The 21,681-nt window shown below is 34.8% G+C and overlaps 1 protein-coding gene across 3 annotated transcripts in view; it reads left to right on the forward strand.

Moving 5' to 3' along the window:
- The window catches only part of LOC150086576 (uncharacterized), a 302,852-nt gene that overhangs the window by 134,466 nt on the left and 146,705 nt on the right, over positions 1–21,681 (forward strand). For 2 of the 3 annotated variants that reach the window (XM_090372615.1, XM_090372617.1), the window contains one exon: positions 17,493–18,350. In XM_090372615.1, the coding sequence (XP_090228741.1) occupies positions 17,493–18,350 (858 nt within the window). Of the gene's footprint in view, positions 1–17,005; positions 17,176–17,492; positions 18,351–21,681 lie in introns of those variants that run through there. The other variant, XM_090372618.1, reaches the window with a different exon arrangement.

The raw sequence follows: 21,681 nt of genomic DNA on the forward strand, positions 1-21,681 counted from the left end.
CCAGGAAATGATGTACCTAGAGCAAGTAAGTTCTTCATTTGAAGTCTAGATCCCAGAATTTCATCAGCATACTTTGGAAGACCTAAGTCCCTTAATAAATCATTCAGTTCAACTTGCGTGAATTGCTGTGGCTTTAAAATATTTTCTGGTTGATAACATTCCTCTTCACTAATGTCCTTATTATTTTTTGAATTGTAACCTTTAACATCACATACACAAAAGTAACATTTGGCATGGCTTACTGGCTTGCGCCACACCATAGGAATAGCAAATGGCAAGCACACCTTTTTTCCTTGATTCCATTTTCTAAGATGTTCGACACATGTATGGCATACTTTATGCAGTGCCCACGATTTATCCTGATCACCTAGTTTTATGTCAAAGTATGCATAATGCGATTTTTTTACAAAATCTGTACTATTTTGCCTCTGCTTTACAGGAACAAAACAACTACATATGTAACAAAATATGTCGGAACTGTTTATACACTTTCTGGTTGCCATACTAAAAAAAAACTAACCCACAATGAGAGCTCATGATGGGTTTTACAGGAGTACTGTGAAAGGGATGTGCCACTTTATAGGCTCTGTGGTTGAGTGGACTGTACAAATAAGTGAGTGCATCCTCAGACAAGTTTAACCCGTAACTACACACAGGAGTCTCCCAGACTCCACTCTGAAAATAAAATTCAGGGAGTCACGGATGGGCTGAAGAGCAGGGTGGAGCCGTCTACCTTCCTGGGTCAAGGTCAGCTACCTTGCAGTGTGTGTAGTTACGGGTTAAACATGCACAATCTGTTGTATTTGAGGCAAATATTTGATACTGATTACAAATATAGGGGTATAAAACTTGTAAACCATTGCAGAAACTATAGTTATGTACCCATTTGCGTATAATACCTAGGTAATATTTTGTTAATGAATTGTGAAAAAAATCTTTACATGATAGAAACAAACGGACTTCGGTTTAGTAATCAGTAAACATGCATAAATAACTGCCACATACTTTTACTCAAACCCCAGATACACTGTAAACTAGTGTTATCGTTATTGCAGAACATATTGCAAAATATTTTAATTTCAACATATAAATCGCTGTCACTTATATCGCACCATCTCTTAAAGCAATATCTAGATCCATACAGTATTTCTTAAGTTCTTCTTTCAAATTTTTCAATGCTTGGATATTATAAAGAAAACCAAAAATAGCAGTATGTTGCTGAATTTGTTCAAATCTCTCTCTCTCTCTCTTCAATAGAAACTATACCTTGATCTGTAATGGCCAGAAAATAGTCTATATAGAAATTAGTTTCAGGGTTATTTGTATGTGAATCTTATTCTTCGTAGTCATGCTGAAATTTTCTTTTCCTTGTTCTAATTTCCTTTTATTTTATTGGTATGTCACTTTTGTTGCATATTTCACATGCAGTTTATTTTGATTTAGAAAAACCATTTTCTCTAAATTTTTTAAAAATATTTTTAAATCACTTTTAAAAGTGAAATAGCCAAACTTAGATATATTTGGATTTTTTGCAAGCTTTTATTAACATTATTAATAGCAAGCAACAATTCATACTGTGGATAGCACAAATTCAAAACTAAATACAAAGAACTGCGGATAGCACAAATTCAAAATTAATTGCATTTTCCACCAAAGACCGTGATTCACTCTTTATTTGAGGATCTTCTGTTGTTTTGCTTAACTCTTCTAGTGCATCTCGTATCTTGTCTAAATTAAATCTAATTGCTTTAACAGCATTTAGTCAGCATTCTCATTGTGTATTTGAGAGTGGTTGTAAGGTAAAATTTGATATGCGTTTCAAGGTGTTTCATCTTTGAGCAGATCCAGAAAATAGCATATGTAATCTTTGAATTTTTCCTAAGAATGGCATTGCTATTCAACAAAATCGAGGCCTTTTAGTAACAAATTCAAATTATGCACTGTATTAAGAATGCTTCTGGATTTTCGGCCAAAATTCTGATTGTAGACCTTTTTCTTTACCAACTGTGTTAGTGCCATTATCGTAGGCATGCCCTCAAAAATCTTTTAAATCAATGCCTAAAATTGAAAATTGTTTTTTCTGTTCTTATGTCAAAACCTGTACTTTTTACAACAGGTGTAAAACCAATTAAATACTCATTAAGTTTGACTTCCTTCTTTTCTTCTGGTAGTTCATCAATACATATAATAAATGTTAGTTTTTCAACATAACTTTTGTCCCTGGTACAATTTAGTTGAACTGAGTAATATTTACTTTTTTTTAAATTTATTTTTGTATGATTTCTTCTCTCATTTTATTACCCATTAAATTAATCTTAAGATAAGGTAAGGTGATATTTGCTTGGATGTGTATGTCGGTCATTCTTAACAATTATTTTATGTGATTTGATTCTGAATATTTAATTTTTTATCTCTTATTTAATAAATTTATTTATTTTTGTTTGTGATATGCAGGCCCTCTAAGGGCCAGGGTGGGGCCCCTCTTGCCCAGGTCTAAGGGCAGTACTGCTGTGGGTTTAAGAATTATGAGATCATTCACGAAACCTTTTGATTAAAATTTGTTCCCCAATCACATTCTGTGTATTTAGCTAGTCCCCAGGTTTCAGAAATCACAGAATTGCATTCCATCCTTATAAGATTAACCCCCACACACAATCCTGACTAATCTTATTGTTCTTGCACCCTTTCAAAGAAGTTCATGTCCTTTATATTATGTGGGATCTAACAGAGTATATTCTATCCAAATGCAATCTAACTAATGCTTTATACAAAAGATACACTTGGTGGTGAAATTCCTGTAAATCATTGAAAAAACGCCATGAGATGGCTCCGCTCTACTACCAAAAGAACTTCATAACAATAATCATAACCAACAGGACCTTTTTTGTTCTCTTAAGTCCAAAATACGACCACCTAGACGATAAGCTTCTGTGTGGTTACTATATACAAGAAGCAGAGCCATCATTTACGAGTGTTGAACAATATTTGCTACTTTTCTGATCAACTGAATAGTTTATATCTTTTTGAGCAACATGATGTCAGACTACGTGCCACCATAGATATCATCAATGAATGCTATAAACCACAAAGGTCGTACTATTGATCCGTGAGGTATTCCACACTAGTTTGCTGAGAGCAGTACCCATTAATAACTAGTTTGACTAATAATAATTATATATTTCCCCAATTTTTGAAAAAGCCATGTAGTATGATTCTAATCATACTACATAGCTGTATGTGAGATATGTGAAAAGCCTTTGGAATCCAAGTAAATTATATCTAAATTATTACTTCATAAAAATTTTGAGGTTGGTTAGGTCTGAATTCCCCCTTAACAAAACTCATGCTGCAATTAATTTATAATTCCATTCCTGCCCATATGATCCAGCATACTGGCCTGTAGTTGTCCATTTCTCCCTTTGAACCATCTTTGTGGATTTAAGAGATAATTGTTGAAATCAGGTGAAGTTTTACCAGTCTGTAAGAACTTCACCTGAGTCCAGTGACACATTTGTAATATTATGATGGAGAGATAAAGGTCTCCATTATAATAACTGTATACCACTACTCCGGACACCTTGTTTACATTTAAAATATTGCATTCTTGCCCATAATATTAAAAATAATAATAATTCATGAAATATTATTCCATTATTAGTCAGAATTACAAATTTAATAGAAACATACAGCAAAATCCTGTAGACCACTGTGGTAGTGCAAATTGTGCCCTTGCAGGAATCTGGTTTATATAAAAAGCCTGTTCCAGCTGATGGTTTCACTCTCACCACATAAATCAGTTGGCTTTTTCAGAAATATGTTATCCCCTTGTTTGTTTGGAAGGGGATAACATGTTTCTGAAATAGACATATTATATATAGACAATAGATGTATTTTATTCATATTTTCAATCTGAAATATTGACACATCTTAATTGCAAATCCAAAATTCAAATAAATATTCTGTTTATATTCCAGGTCAGAAGGGTTTACTGGATAGAGGATACAAGAAATTATTTTGAATAATTTTACAATGAAATATTAAAAGTTTTTTACCCAATATTTTTCATCTGAAAAAATTATTTCATAACATATCCCATGCTGTATTATTAATGAAATGATTTTTCCTTTTTATTTAAGAATAAAGAACTGTACTAATAAAATTTAGTATTAAAAATTTTACTTATAAAATAGGCAATTCAGAAAATAGCATGTTATAAATAAACAAAACTAGAACTTTAAAATATTTAAGGTTTTAACTCTTCAATAAATGTTACCAGAACTATTAAGTATAGAAAGAACTATCAATACAAGGAATATAAAGAAATTTTAATTATATGTATTCAAACAGGCTTCAGCATATACAACTCTCTCTGAATTAGATACAAAAGAAATGAGCATTTTTACTTGATGGAAATAGTGGTGCTGCAAACATTTTATGGAAATCAGCTGTCTTCTATCTAATCTATGAATTGGAATAAGGCTGACCTTGCCTGGTGTAGGCATTACTACAGGCATCTTAATATTTCTGCATTCTTAGAAACATTTTCAGTTACTTAAATATAAATAATCCGTTATACATCAGTAGGACACAATAACCTTTTACAAATGTGAAAGAGTGATTGAGTGTAATTCATATATTATAATAGTATAATAGTGATTGAGTGTAATTCATATATTATAATAGTATTAAGTATTTTAGGGTATATAAATTACATAACCCAGTTGGTTTAATCATCAGATGACAGTGTTGGTTGAGCAATTTTCTCATATTTCAATGTGTGTAAGGCATTGTGGAGACAGACATCTAATTAAGTTATGTACAGTATGTACTAAGTTTATATATATATGCCGAATAGAATAAAAAGAAAGTGGAAACAGGAAGGCAGAAAAAGGGAAAAAGCGGAAGTAATCTAGTGCAGTCAAAGTCAGCAAATACTAAACCTATAGAGCGTGAACAATTTAAAAAAAAAAAAAAAAAAAAAAGGAAATAGAGAGTGATAGAAGGTAGCAAAAAAATATATAATAAGAGATAAATAATTATAAAAATGACAAAATAAGGATGTTGCCACAATTTTGCTTGCAATCCTGGCCATTGACACCTGACAAGAGGCCAGTTTTGTAAGTTGTGTGGCAACATCCTTATACATTTTTTTTTTTTTCTCATTGCTACCTTCTGTCACTCTCTCCATTTTTTTTTTTTTTACTTTTTTCCCCCATATATATTAAATCAGTGTCTATTTATTTAGAGAGAGAGGTTAGGCTATACTGTCAGGGTAATTGTGCAGAAATTTGCCTTTAGACAGCAGGTGGTTGATTGCTGGAACAAACTTCCATCTGCTATTGGGGAAGTTGATAGCCTAAATAAATTCGCGGCAGAACTAGACAAACATTTGGAGTTAATGGATGGGTGAAACGGGAAGGTTTTTATTTATCTTTTTTTTTTGGCTGATGCTATATAAGCTTGCCTTCTTGCATCATTCGCTTCTGCTAATGCTAATTTATAAACTTTCTGTAAGTTAGCCGCTCAAAATTTGATTTGACATGTAAAGGTACATAAAATGGAATCAATGCCATTAAAGGCCTCACAATCCTTCCTGAAGATAAATCTGTATGATCTTAACAAGAGCAGTATATTAATGAAGCAACCCTTACATTGTAAAATATTAATAGTTATTGCAGACTTACCAAATCAGAAAATGCCTTCATTTGCTCAGAAGAATTCCATTTAATATATGTCCTTAATGATGACAAAAGTTTTCTTTCTGATTTTTTTATGATTATTGTTAATAAAGTCATTTTGTGACTGGAATGGCATAATTTACAGTTCTTTTTATAAATGTAAACAATTTATGCTATGTGAGTAAGGAATTTCTTTAATAAGTGCACTTGAAACAAGCAACTAAACCAATTATCAGTGACTTTATATGTTTCTTTCTAACTGCATTAACTGTAAAACAGATAATGCAGCAAGAAAGAAACATAGTTACTCGTTATAGGACTGGATCTGCTGTTATTACGTGCAATAGGTGATAACCTATTGCATGTGAAATAGGAGTTCATCCTAGAATACTGAATATTGAATTCAGTATTCTAGTGAAATAGTAGTTCATCCAAGAAGGGAAGCTGCTGGGTTTCATTCCCCTCCCCTAAAGTGACTTGATCAAAAAAAAAAAAAAGAGCAATTATCTCTGTGCAGTGCACTGCAGCTAGAGATAATTGCTTTGCTTAGTTTTACTTCTAGATAACTACCTAGAGTTATCCCACTTAAGAAGAAATATAATAAAGGAAATAAAAACTCTTGGATGAAATGGAAGGCACAGGGTTACATAAACAGTACAAACTGAAAATAATGGTTCAAGTTTAAACAACATCACAAAATCTAGGCAGCAGTGATACTTAATATTAAATTCACATGAGAAACAGTTGTTGTTAACATGTGCTACATTTTGATTTCCATGGATCATTGAACTATGTGGTTTTGAAGACAGGTCAATATTCCTTGGTTACCATAGTTTTGGTGCACCTGAGATGATGTCACTGAATTTGTTGGTAGTTTGTGAGGGAAGCAGCAACTAATTGAAGTACAAAAATGATTTTGCTGTGGAATGAAATTTTACCTTAAAAAGTGTTAATTCTTAATATAGTAATTCAGTTTAAATAGGTTAATTTTAATTTTGGAAGTAAATCTAACATGTCCCAAAATAATAATGAGAGTGCCACAGATTACTCTTTTATAATCTTAAATATGTGTCAAGATATATGAAATGGAAATTGGTGAAATAAGGAGCACTTCAACCTACATAGAGTGTAATCTGCCTTTAATTTCTTAAAGAACTACAGATTGTTTTCAGACGTTTTGTGGTACTTCCTGTACCACTTCTTCAGTGTTCTGCTGTCTTCAGTGTAAAGACAACAGAATTGGTAAATTATGGTGACTTCATTTACTTAGTTTTTAATCTTGTTACACATTTTTAACTTGTTAATATTTAGCCTTTTGTAATTATATGTGCATTAGATCCTTAATTAGTCAACAGATGGCTATTAGTAAACAGTTAATTTAGTTAATAAGAATTAAATATTATAAAATTAAACTTAAGTAAATAGATAGCCATGAATATTTACATTCCTGTAATGCTGCCCTTTTGACACCATCTATTGATTTCTTCTTAGTGCTTGATTTCTGCATAGCTGGAAATCTCTAAGAATGAAACTTTTATGGATGCCTGTTTTTTTTTTTTTTTTTTTCATTTGGTGATTGGAGTTAAACTTTATAATAGCATAAGTGTCTGTAGGTTTCTTGTATATTTCTATTAGGAGAGATTTATTATATTTCTTTAACAAGAGATCCAGGAACTACTGTCTTTCTCTATTTCTCTTTTAAATTTTATGTGTGGATGTAATGTATTTAGATAATTGTGAAAGTTGTTTTTCTATTTGGATACATGGATTAGAATTAGTAGAGATATCAAAAACAGAGACAAAAAATATTGGTTTTACACCAGACTTACAAGAATTAACAATATTAAAAATGTGATAAAAATCCCCTTCCCTGGTTTACCCTTGACAAAGGCCATTTCCACTAAACACCCAGTGTATAATTTACAATGCAAGGATTGTCAAAAACATATACTGGGAAAACTGGTAGAAAATTATTCAAAAGAATTAAAGAACATAAATATGACATGGCCCACAGTCTAATAACAAAATTGGATCCTGCATTCCATGCCTGGTGTGAGGATCACCAATGGGATTTCAGAAATACTTCTGTTCTAACCACTAATAGGTATAGGAAACACAGACAGTGCAAAGAATCCCTCAGGCATAACCAACAATATTAACCAAAACAAAAGCATGCAGATGGACATTAACCACATGCATATTTTCAAAAGTAAAGTATTAGAATAGATGAAAAACAAAAATAGAAAACAATAATACCTTGAAAACAGAATTCCCCCCCCCCATCACTCCTTCTAATGTAATCTTGAACCAACTCACACAATTAAGACACACACAAAGATTAGCTGCCAAACTGATGACAAACAAAGTGGCAATGATGATAATTATATTTATATAATTGTAAACCACTGTCTTCGTATATGAGTCTGATGGTGTCATAAGGACAGCATTATAGGAATGTAAGGATTCATGGCTATCTATTTACTTGAATTTAATTTTATTAAATTTAATTCTTAAGTAAATTATTAAGTGATTTAAAGATTATTTTAACTGCTAAAATTAATTTTTACCTGATGTTTACTAATATCTATCTGTTGATTAATTAAGGATTTATTGTGCATATAATTACAAAGGGCTAAATATTAATGTGTAAGAAATGTGTAATCAAATTAACAATTCTGTGTAAATGAAGTCACTTTAATTTACCAGTTCTGCTGTCTTTACGGTTATTGTAGAAGTGGTACAGGAAGTACCATTTCTTCAATTATATTGAAAAGTCTGAGAATAATCTGTAATTCTTTAAGAAATTAAAGGCAGATTATACTCCATGCAGGTTGAAATGCATTATTTCACCAATTTCCATCTCTTGTTATACCTGTGCACCCTGCCACTAAAAGAAATTTAAGAAATGAATATTTATACGAAACATAAGTTCCTTTATACTTTAGTAGTAGTGGCATTATGATGCAAGGAAGCAAACTTATACAGCATTACACCCCCCCCCCCACCAAAAACACACACACACACACGCCCTGTCTATCACCTCTGATAATTTTTCAAATTTTTATATAAATTTTGCACAATACTAAACGGAAATTTGTTCCAACAATGAACTGCCCTCTGACTGAGAGAAAATTTCTGCACATCTCTCCAAATTTGTACACATCCAAGAATGTCATCAACATTTAGGTTACTCAATTCATTCAAAGCTTTAAACATCTTATCAGATTTCCTTTCGTGTGCCTAATTCCCAGATGCACCAATTTGCAGAACTAAACTCTTTTATGGTAAGAATATCTTTTGTCTATGACTAATCTTCTTCCTCTTCTCTGCACCTGTCCAAACAGATCCACATGTTTTCTAAAATGAGGCTACTACAGACAATAAGACAATCACCTCCTTGTCTTCCTGAAAAATTCCTGTATATCATTGAACAATTCCATGAGCTGTCCTGGCAGCCTGCACTGTTCAGAGAACTTCATATCTGACTGCACAGTTACCCCAGGTCTTTTTTTCTTTCTCTACTACCTCCCATGTGGTGTCACACAGTTGGTACATTAATCTGGGATTATTGTTACCTATTTGAAGTACCATGCATTTGTCAATGTTATACTTCAATTGCCACTTCTCACCTCCTCTACCTAATTTGTCTAGACTTTGTTGCAGTAGCATACCCCCTGTTACTGTGATTAACTACCCTGCCAATCTTCTTATCATCTGCAAACTTAGACAATAAGCCTGATTTGTCTTCATTAATATATATATATATATATATATATATATATATATATATATATATATATATAATACAGTAGAACCCGGATAAGAAATTTCTGCATAAGAAGTTTTCCCCAGAAAGCAAGCTTATGCAGCATCAGCCAAAAAAAAAACCCTCTCATTTACTCCTCCATTCGTTCCAAATGCCTGTCCAGCTCAGCCTTAAATTTATTTAGGCTATCAACTTCCACAACAAAAGATGGGAGTCTGTTACATCAATCAGCTACCTGCTGGCTAAAGGCAAATTTCTGCACATCTATTCTACAACTATCTTTCCTCAATTTGAATCTATGCCCCCTCAGGTTCTTAATCTGAGCAAGAAGAAGAATCCCATCAGCATTCAGCTTGCTCATCCTGTTCAAGGCCTTATACACCTCAATCAGATCACCTCGCAGGTGCCTACTCTCCAGGCACTGCAAATTGCAGAACTTAAGCCTTTCTTGATAAGAGCACCCTTTTGTTCCCCCTCACCGATCTTGTTGCCCTTCTTTGTTTTTGTTTAGCAACTCTACATCCTTCCTAAAATGCCTCCAGACCTGTACACAGTACTCTAGGTGGGGCCTGCCCATTGCCTTGCATAATGGGCTAATCACCTCCCTGGCCCTGCTAGCAAAATTCCTATATATCATTGACAAGACTCCATGACCTGCCCTGGCAGCCTGTCTGCACTGTCAGCAAACTTCATATTTGACTGCACAGTTACTCCCCCCCCCCAGGTCTTTTTCACTTTCCACTTCCCTGAATGTAATACCACACAGTTGGTATGTTTTTCTTCGGTTATTGCTACCCATATGCAGTACTTTGCATTTTTCAATATTAAACTTCAGTTGCCACTTCTCAGCCCATTTGCCCAACTTATCTAGATCTAGTTGGAGTAACATACTGTCTTTATTGTCGCTAACAACCTTGCCAACTTTGTATCATCTGCAAACTTGGACATTAAGCCTTTATCAATATCATTTAACAATGGCCCCAACACCGAACCCTGGGGAACTCCACTAATAAAGTTTACCGGGTAAAATGTTTTCCTGCATAAAAAGTTCATAATAAAGAATACACAGTGTATTATTATAATGATGTTTTCCCACTTAATGTTTTTTAAATATAGAAATTATTTATTTTTAATATTAAAAAAATATTAAATAATATAAACATTTGATAATTGAACAGTTTAGTGCCAAGCATCATTTCAGTTCGTAGTAAACCACTGAAGTAGGTGAAATGGCAGTTTTTTGATATATGTATATCTCATATTGTGAATGCCTTCACAATGAGTTGCCCTGATATTGCACTACCTCCAGTAAGCAACGCTTCACAAATAGCGAAGCGTTGCTTACTAATTTTACTTATTCTCTGCAAATACCACCACCAGGGGTTGTGGGGGATGATGGTATCTGCTGAGAATTCATTGGAAAAGTGTTGCCTATTCGAGAATCCATTGTCGAAGCTTTGCTTATTCGAGGTAGTTCAATATCAGGACAACTTGTTGTGAAGGCGCTCATATTATGAGATATAACAAAAATGGTGCCATTTCACCTACTTCAGTGGTTTACTATGAACTAAAATGATGCTTGGCACTAACTAACTTGTTCTATTAGTTAATTTTCCATAGTCTGAAGCTTTCAGCACTAAAATCTTCTTAGTATAAACATTTTGATATAATGGAAGTGACCTATTACGATTGTTTTCATCGATATCCATAATTGGATATATAGACTGCATTAAGTTCTGATGGTTGTGAATAGTTCAGAATTATTTAGTGGATTGTTGCTGTGTCTTATTATAATTGTGACCTTTTAAGGTGTGTTGCAACTCCAAAGGAGCTCATTCTTCCAACTTGGTAATGAGTTTAATGAACAGAATGTAAAGCAATTAAAAATCCTCAGTTTAAAAATTTTTTCCATAGGCAGAGTAAAATATTTATAAATTCTGAAAGAGTAATAAAAATGATCTTTAACTTGTGTTTGTGTATCTTTTCATTTTTATTTGTGTAGTTAATATTTCATATCTTTAGGTCATTTTCCCTTCTAAGAAGTTTTCCTGCGTAATAAGTTCTAAACCTCCAGTCCCTTGAAAAACTTCTTCTCCGGGTTCTACTGTATATATTAAAACACAATTGACCTAGCACTGAACCTTAAGGAGCTCAACCCCTCTTTTTTTTTTATTATTATTTTTTTTATTAAAACCTATAGTACTTAGTACCATGCTTGGGTTGAAGGTTGAGAAGATGAAAGAAGATACTTGTTGACATTAGACTTTACCTTCTGTAATCGTAATTTTCATGAAATATGAACTAAGAAAGGTTGTTTCAGAAAACAGAAGTTGAATGAATAAATGAGGAAGGAAAAAAGTCGGTTCTGTGGGTTTGAAGTTGGACAGTAAAAGGATGTTGCCTGTTGTGGTATGCGTTTGGACTGTTGTGAAAAGGGGCGGGGGGGGGGGATTATAGAAGCCGATTCTGTAGAAAAGGCATGCAGTAGAAACAGAATATCTACGAGACAGAGTGGAAAGAATGTGTTAGAAATGAGTCATTAATTAACCTAACTGCCCTCTTTTGAGTAGAATCTAGAAACCTATGAGAAATTTTATGCCCCGGATGTTGGAACAATATTCCATGGTAGTGCAGATTTACAATTTGTACAGAGTGAACAGCTGTTTGGAAAGAAAGAGGCAACCAGAAGGAGTAATACCTTTGATCTGATTATCAGCAGTGATGACGCATGCATTAGGAATTTGCAGATAAAGGAACCACTAGATGACAGCGATCACAGTGTAAAGATGTAACTACGATCAAGGCTAAAGGAAGGGATTTTTGTTTTCGGTGACTACAGACGTCTCAGACAGTTTTTAAATTCTACAGAGTGGAATCAACTGATAATGTTACCAATGGTGAATTCTAAATGGGAAGCCTTCCGGGACTTAATCTTGGAGGCTATTAGGCTTTTCATACCAACTAAGAAATACTATTCAAGGTTCGTTCAGGTGGTGCCTCCGTAGCCAGGTGGGCAGGAGCACCAGTGCATAGCACACGCTTCTTGATTAGACAGGGGTTCGAGCTCATGACCACCAAATATGGAGGGTGCGGAAAGGTCAGAGAATGATCACTGCATATTCCTGGAACAATATGGCCTTAGTTGCTAATGCTCCTAAAAACCAAATAACAACAAGGTTCAGGCCTAAATGGATGTCAGATGAATTAATGAAGCTCGTAGCAGAGAAGAAAAATGCATGGGATGCATAAAAATTATCAGACGACACAGAAGCCTATGATAGATATAAGCTAGTCTGTAATCAAGTCACAAAGGAGATTAAGCATTTGAAGGCAGGTTACGAGAAATCTTTGGCAAAGGAAGCAAAGAAAAACAGCAAAGAGTTCTTTACTTATGTAAACTATAGAAGGAAGGAGATGAATCAGATTGGTACATTTAACATAGATGGTTCGACTATTGATGATCTTGCTCAAGAAGCTGATAAACATTGAGTATTTTGCATCTACATTCAAACATGAGGAGTTATTCAAGGAGGGGAATGCCAGAAGTTTATCAAACTCTAACAGGGAACTAACTGATTTTGTGATAACTGAGAGCAAAGTAGAGGAGAAATTGTAAGGAAGGCACCTGGGGTGGATAGGATCTATCCAGTTATATTAAAGGAGGTGGCAAAGGAAGTAAGCAAACCCTTAGCCATAATTATGAGAACATCCTTGGACTTCGGGGAAGTCCCCAAGGACTGGGGATGTGCAAATGTATCTCCAATTCACAAAGGGGGACAAAGAGTGACACAAGTAATTAAGACCTGTTAGTTTGACTTCTGTTCCAGGGAAAATAATGGAGTCACTGGTTAAAGAAGCATTGCAGGAGGATCATTTAGACAAGACTGCAGCAATAATTCAGACACAACATGGGTTTGTCAAGGAGAAGTCTTGTCTGACCAATTTGATTGGATACTACAATGTGGTCACAAAGGAACTGGATGCTAAAAATAATTTTGATATCATATACTCCGATTTCAAAAATCTTTTGATACTGTTGCACATGAAAGACTGCTATGCAAATTGGAGCAGTATGTCATTAAACCATTAAAACCAAGTTTTTTAGATGCAGAGGAAGCAATATTTCTAATGTGCTTATGCCAAGAGAGATTAGAAGTCAAGGTAATCCCCAATAGAGATATATGATCTTGCCTAGAAATCAGTGTCACCGAAGTTTAGCATAGGAGAAGAAGAATTCTTTTTGTGAGATATAAAACCGGACTGAGTTTTAGAAGGATTGAATTCAACTAAGTTATCTTAACCCCACTGAAGAATTACCTGGAGATCAGCATTTAAGGACTTGGTAGTAAATATTTGAGAAGTTGGAGCTGTTTGTGCAGGGCAAGATTTCTCAAACTGGAAGGTGGAATGCAACGTGCTATCATCAGCAGAACTATAGATAGTATTTCTGGTCAGTGGAAGGTCATTAATATACTAGAGGAAAAGAGTGGGAGAAAGAACTGAACTTTGGGGAACACCAGCATTAGTGGAAAAGTCAGAAGACCAGGAGCAGTCTACCATCACCCATAGTGAGCAGTCAGAGAGAAAACTGGATACCCAATTGCAAAAAACAGTTGGCAAACCATAAGATGGAAGCTTATTTAGAAGACCTTTATGCCAAACATGATCAAAAGGCTTTGAGATGTCAAGAGCAATTGCTTGAGTTTCACCAAACGTTTCCATTGAATTTTCCATAGATGGGTAACAAGCCAGAATATCACTAGTGTATTGACACTGATGGAATCTATAATGGTGATCATTGATTAGATGGATGTTTCTAGATAGTTAAGAGTTGGCAGTTAATTGATTTCTCCATTACTTTAGAAAGAATAGAAGTAAGTGCAAAATAACTGCTAAATAACATGTACAAGTTAGTGCAAGTGCATCATGTTAGTATGCAGCAAACTCTAAAATGGCTGAGAATGGCATCATTTTAAGAATATCTCATATCATATTGTACATCAGTTAAACTTTCATGCAGCTTGAGGCATAAACCCCTGAAATGCATTTAGTCTGCTAAATAACATTAATTCTAGAAGAGCAGTGTCCATTGAGAACCACTCTGTGACTTCTCCCACTCAGCTGTCTCTTTATCCATAGCAGCAACTTGTCTTTAATGCCACATTGGCTTTAATTCGTTTAGCAATCTTTTGTGTGTAGCAGTATCAAATGTTTTTCTGAAATCTAAGTATATGATGTATAATTATTTTTGATGTGAAAACATCTATAGTGGCCCCTAACAATGGAATGTAACGAAAATGCTGATGTTGTAGTCAAATATTTTATTATTGCAATCATACTAAGGAAGTATGATTTCAACAATACAAATATTACAAATGGATTTCACTAACCTCTTCCAAGCCAAGGATGTTTTCATATAAAACATCTTTCATGCATACAGGGTACACACGCTTTAATTTTTTTTTTACATCCAGTTCCTTTGCCACTGTATCATAGTATCCAATCAGATTGGTCAGACAAGATCACCCCTTAACAAATCCACACACTGGTAAAAAAAAAAAAAAAAAAGGTAAACTGCAGCAGCCATTATCAACCCACTGCAGGATGGAAGCCTCCTCAACAATTCATGTTGAGCGAAATGGACCATAATCTTGCCATGCTGGTCCAGTGTGGGTTAGCAGATCGAATGCACTGACTACAGTATAACTGTATTCCTGTCTAGATGGTCCTGAATTACTTCTTTAACTAGTGATTCCATTATTTTCCCTGGAGCAGAAATCAAGTTAATAGGTCTGTAATTACTCGTGTCTCTATTTGATCCCCTTTGTGAATTGAGAATAGATTTGCACATCTCCAGTCCATCAGGATCTCACCTGAATCCAGGGATAATCTCATAATCATGGCTAAAGGTTTTCTTACCTCTTGCTGCCTCATTTTATATAACTGAGTAGATCCTGTCCACCCCAGGTGCCCTTTTTGCATTTAACTTCAACAATTTCTTTTCATTTTCCTCTCAGTTATCACACAATTATTCAATACCAACCAGAATTGGATTCACTTCTGGTATCCCCGTTCCTAAAGAATTCCTTGTCTGTAAATGTAGATGCAAAATACCCGTTGAGTTTGCCCACAACCTGTGCAGGATTATCATCAATTAGTCCATTCATATCTAGTGGGCCAATCTGATTCATCCCTTTCTTTTACTGTTTACATAAGTAAAGAAGTTTTGCCAAAGACTTCCCATAGTCTGCCTTAGCTTTCCTAACCTCCTTTGTGATTTGATTGCAGATTAGTCTATATCTACTGCTGTAGGCATTTGTATCACCCGAAAATTTATATGTATCCCATGTATTTTTCTTTGCTGCCATGAGTCTCATCAGTTCATCTGACATTTTATTTAGGTCTGTGCCTTGAACTGTATCTCTCAGTTGTAAAAAATCCTAGTAACTTCTACAATAACATCCCTGAATGCTTCCCCTTTAGAATTTGCCCGTCACCACCAAATACGGAAGATGCGGAAAGGTCAGGGATTGACCACCGCACCGGAGCAATATGGCCTTAGTTGCTAATGCTCCTAAAAATCAAAATAACAACATAACAACCTTTAGAATTTGCTGTTGGTAACTTCAGTTGGTGCCACTGCATAGAATTTAAAAACTGTCTGAGACTGCTGTAGTTACCTTTACAAAAGCAAGAGCTTTTTCCATTACCTTTGACAATTGTTACATATTTAAGTAAATTCCACACCCATACATCATGAACCAGTGATCACAATTTACTGGAAAGCAAAATTCTTCCCTTTTATCTTTGACAGTAATTATATTTTTAAGTGAATCCCACATAAATACACTGTGATCACTGTCACAGTGGTTTCTTTATCTGGAGATTCCTGATGCATGAAGAGTTGCTATTGATAATCAAATCAAGCATATTGCTTTCTCTTGTTGCCTCTTTAATATGCTGGTGTAGAAAATAGTCATCCAGTAAATACAGAACAGTCTTGCTACTATTGTGAGTGATCAGCCCACAAGTTCCAATCAATATCTGGAACATTAAAATTCCCCATTATAAGACATTCTGCTTTACTGGCCCTCTATTTGTCTGTATAGTCATTTGTTATACCCATCACAGTCACCTATAATACACTCTTACTTCATTTTTCATTTTTGTTTGAACACACACCTATGTCAACTGAATGAACTGCCTTAAATTCCATATGCTTTGTAACCCTTCTTGTCCTTTCTGCACACATTGTACTTATCGTACTCAAATTTTGCATCACTTATATCTGAGTGGTACCATGTTAGATAATAGTAATGTTATATAATTATTAATAAATGACAGTCATTGAGATTTATATAAGGTGTGAAGAATAATTTGTGTTTATTGTTTTGCAGTACTCTCAGATGAATTAATAAATTAATATGTGTATGTATTTATATATGGTGGGTACTTGTAACAGCAGCTTGTGGAAGTGTTTTCTGTTTTAAGTGTGTGACTTGTCTTCCAGCCTCTGCCGCTATGTCTTCTTTCATCACAGATCACCTCTCTCTCTCTCTCTCTTCATGTAACCATGCTGTTGATCAGTGGTGGGAATGGGCAGTGCTACGACAGCATTTCACAGAGCTTCAGAACTGACAGTTTTGCATGCCACCTGCACGCATTGTCTCCTTGGATGGATGTATATTGCTGCTCATCGAAGCATGTTCTGTTGAATATTTGGCTGCTGATGTGAGTTTCTGCACTTGCTTTCTGAGATTCTTTGTTTGCTTGTTTGCTATTATTTACTTTGTATACTTGCAAAGGAGCTGAATATGCTCTGGTAACTCAATTGCTTCAAATTTATAATTTCAAAATTTTATTTATAAATTTTTGTTTTATTAAGTTTTTGTAAATTTTATTTGTACAGTATGTATATACAGTGCATTAAGCTGGCTATTTGTTAAAGAGGATTCTTTCATTTTAATTATGAACACTGTTTAGTTAATACCTGTTTTCAGCTTTTGACAATATGCAAAGATTCATTTCCTCACCATGTATTTTTCCAGGTAGTAGCAGTTCTCTCCATTTTGTTCATAGTACTGTCGACAATTGGGCTGACTCTGAACACCATACCTGCTCTTCAAGAAAAGGATAAAGATGGGCACGTTGCAGACAACCACAAACTTGCTGTTGTTGAAGCAGTATGTATTACGTGGTTTACACTTGAATATCTTCTTCGATTCATGTCAGCTCCTAACAAGTGGAAATTCTTCAAAGGAGGTCTAAATATTATTGACTTGTTAGCAATTCTCCCCTATTTTGTGGCATTCCTCATCGAATCCAATAAGCACACAGATCAGTTTCAAGATGTGAGGAGGGTGGTGCAGATATTTCGGATTATGCGGATTCTCCGTATATTGAAGCTTGCAAGACATTCCACGGGCCTTCAAAGTTTAGGCTTCACACTACGGAATAGTTACAAGGAATTAGGTTTGTTAATGCTGTTTCTAGCTATTGGGGTAATGATATTCTCCAGTTTGGCCTATTTTGCTGAAAAGGATGAAATCGAAACTAAATTTACAAGCATCCCAGAAACATTCTGGTGGGCAAGTATCACAATGACAACCGTAGGATACGGTGATATTTACCCTACCACTCCTCTGGGAAAACTGGTTGGCAGTATCTGCTGTGTCTGTGGTGTGCTCGTCATTGCTCTGCCCATTCCCATTATTGTCAATAATTTTGCTGAATTTTATCAAAATCAGATGCGCAGAGACAAAGCCCTAAAGAGGAAAGAAGCTCTGGAAAGAGCAAGGCGTGAGGGAAGTATTGTATCCTTTCACAGAGTCAACTTGCGAGATGCTTTTGCTAAAAGCATGGATCTTATTGATGTTCTAGTGGAGAGTGGACACAACATGAGCCAAGTAAGTTAGTTAATTAGAATTTCTGAAATGTGAATTTTCTATAAATACCTTAAATTTTTTAAATTTTTTATTTTAGATGTGAAAGCACATCAGTTTATCTGTAATAAATTTTATTTGAGGCACTCTAATACATTATTTCTTGATTCATTTTTACATTTATTCAGAAAATTTTGTTTGACTTAGCTAAAAAGATAGATTGTCACTTATTTTGAAATAATCCTCAAAATGGAATGTTTGAATATTTTGGTTTGTGTATTAGCTTTTTATAATCAATGAATTGTTTTTGCTCCATTATTTTTTACTTTAAACAGCTTTCTTTAATACTTTTGACATATAATATGAAATATAGCTGTAATCGTTGAGTCTAAACTAGGATAACCAGACATGCTCAGCTGGGCTTGGGCCACCTGTCCCTGAAAATTCTGTCTTCAGAATGTCCCCAATTTTTAAAATATACTTGCAAGGTGACTCACAAAAACTGCAAATCAACACTTACTTCACCTGGAAAGAGAGTAGTCTCTCTTTCGAAGTTATCATTCTGCATTTTACATCCGAATACATACCTTATATTTTCCAGTTTGGCTGATAATAGAATATTACCTGATATTCTCTAGCTCTCTCAAAATAATCAGTGTTGACATATTTGTTCACAACTATTATGGCCATATTAGCACAGTGGAGTTAAAGAGAAGAGCCTTAATAAAATTGAATTTATATTTTAGTTTTTGAAATATAGCTAAATTTTTATTATCGAAATCAGAGGCTGACAGCCTTTCCCCACCATATGAGCTACTTTGAAAACAGAAGTTCTTGAGGTCACCTCATCACAGTTGTTTACAGATGTGATGAGTATTTCAAATCAGAGTATTTAAAAAATACTCTGGTATTATAACTTGTTTTTATAAATGAAAACACATTAGGCAGATAATTATATTTCTGTGCACTGCAATCAACCATTTGCCAGCTCCTGATCAAAAGTTTTACAAAAACCTAGTTATTATATAAGAGCTACAGACTTTTGCACAATAATTTTAATAGAATAAAATAGCTAATACTATTTGGTCTTATTAACACTCTAGTTGGTGCTTACCTAAAGTCACACCATCCGGTGCATGTGAGTCCTCTATGATACCATGGAAATGTTTCAAAAAAAGGCAATAAATGATTTAAATTGAGCACTTCTTAACATATTCATTATCTTGACAGTAAAATGGATATAAGAAAAATAATATATAATTTTAATTATTATTTTAAGATTAAAAATCATCACAGTAGCTAAAAGTTATTTTCATAAGCATATATGAAAAAAAATTTTTTTTTAATTTAAAAAAATTTTTAAGACAAAGAATTTGAGAGCCAGTATTGATTTTGCTACTTTCTTGCACTTGATTGAATTTCTGAATTCAAGCACATAACCAGTGTGAATCAGATCACAAATAAAAGTTGACAAATGTGCAAATGAAATCGATAATTTTGTACACTAATGCAATCATCATCAGCCATTTTCAATCCACTGCAAGATGAAGGCCTCTCCAACAACTTTCCAGTTCCTTCTGTTTTGTGCAATGGCCATCCATTTACTACTCACGACCTCTTGAATTTCATCTGTCCATCTTCATTGCTGATGCTGTCGAGGCAGTGTTAGGTGGGTCGGAAAACTGCTAGTTGGGGGGGATACAAAGACTAATAGATTAACAGTAGCCACTGGCAGAGGTGGAAGTGATTCTTGCACTGCTTCTATTGAAATGAGCAGAAGTCCGAAAAACAAGATGCAGGATATTTCAGAGACTGCTGGTAGTCATTGCGGTACAAGTAAACACATGGGTTGTGTTAGGGTAGCTAAGAATAGAAACAGGTGCATGTATACCTGCGTGTACACCAATGCTAGGAGTTTGGTAAATAAATTTGATGAATTTGAGGTATTGCTCAAAACATCAAAGGCAGATATTGTTGGGATATCAGAGACGTGGTGTCACACAGATATAAGTAATGCGGAACTGGAATTTGGGGAATACAATGTGTATAGAAAGGATAGACAGGACAGGAGGGGAGGAGGGGTTATGCTATTAATTAAGAAACACAAAGTCCAAGGAAGTGAAGCCAGTCGACATCGATGGGCAGGGCAGTGTCGAGTCAGTTTGGTGTGACATAAGCATAGGGAAATCAAAATTGAGAGTAGGAGTGTGCTATAGGCCTAATGACTCTGATGAGTATAATAAGATATTGTACAGGGAAATAGAGTGGGCCAGTAAATCAGAGAGTCTTATAATGGGGGATTTTAATTTCCCAGATATTGACTGGAATTTGTGGGTTGGTCACTCGCACACTAGCAAGGCTTTTGTGGATTTATTGGATGATTGTTTTCTATATCAGCATGTTCGTGAGGCAACAAGAGGGAGCAATACTCTTGATCTGATTATCAGTAGTGATTCTTCATGCATTAAGAACCTGCAGATAAATGAACCACTAGGTGGCAGTGATCACAGTGTGTTGAAGTGGGATTTACTCAAGGAGGTAACTACCATCAGAGGTACAGGGAAGGGTTTTTGTTTTCGTAAAGGCGACTACGATGGTCTGAGACAGTAATTAAATTCTATACAGTGGGACCAACTGATGATGTTACCAACAGCAAACTCAAAATGGGAAGCATTCAAGGAACTAATCTTGGAGGCTACCAGGCTTTACATACCAACTAAGAAATATTGTTCAAGGTTTAGGCCTAAATGGTTGTCAGATGAACTAATGAGACATGCGGCAGAGAAGAAAAATGCATGGGATACATACAAATTAATGGGTGACATGGAAGCCTATGATAGATATAAGTTGGTCTGTAACCAAGTCACAAAGGAGATTAGGCAGGCAAAGGCAGACTACGAAAAATCCTTGGCAAAGGATGCAAAGAAAAACAGAAAAGAGTTCTTTACATATTTGAACTCTAGAAGGAAAGGGATGAATCAGATTGGTCCACTGGATATTGATGGTTCAACAGTTGAGGATCCTGCTCAGGTGGCTAACAATCTAAACGAGTATTTTGCATCTACATTCACGCATGAGGAGTTATTCAGGAAAGAGAATGATGTAGGTAAAGTAAACATTGGCAGTGAGCTAAATGATTTTGTAATAACTGAGAGGAAAGTGGAGGAGAGATTGTTGAGGATAAACATAAAAAAGGCACCTGGGGTGGATGGGATCTATCCAGTTATATTAAAGGAGGCAGCAAAGGAAGTATGCAAACCCCTAGCCATAATTATGAGAGCTTCTTTGGACTCAGGGGAGGTACCCATAGACTGGAGATGTGCAAATGTAACCCCAATTCACAAAGGAGGATCAA

The sequence above is a fragment of the Mastigoproctus giganteus genome, chromosome 4, assembly GCF_048544385.1.
Source record: "Mastigoproctus giganteus isolate SK-2022 chromosome 4, ASM4854438v1, whole genome shotgun sequence".
Classification (NCBI taxonomy): domain Eukaryota; kingdom Metazoa; phylum Arthropoda; class Arachnida; order Uropygi; family Thelyphonidae; genus Mastigoproctus; species Mastigoproctus giganteus.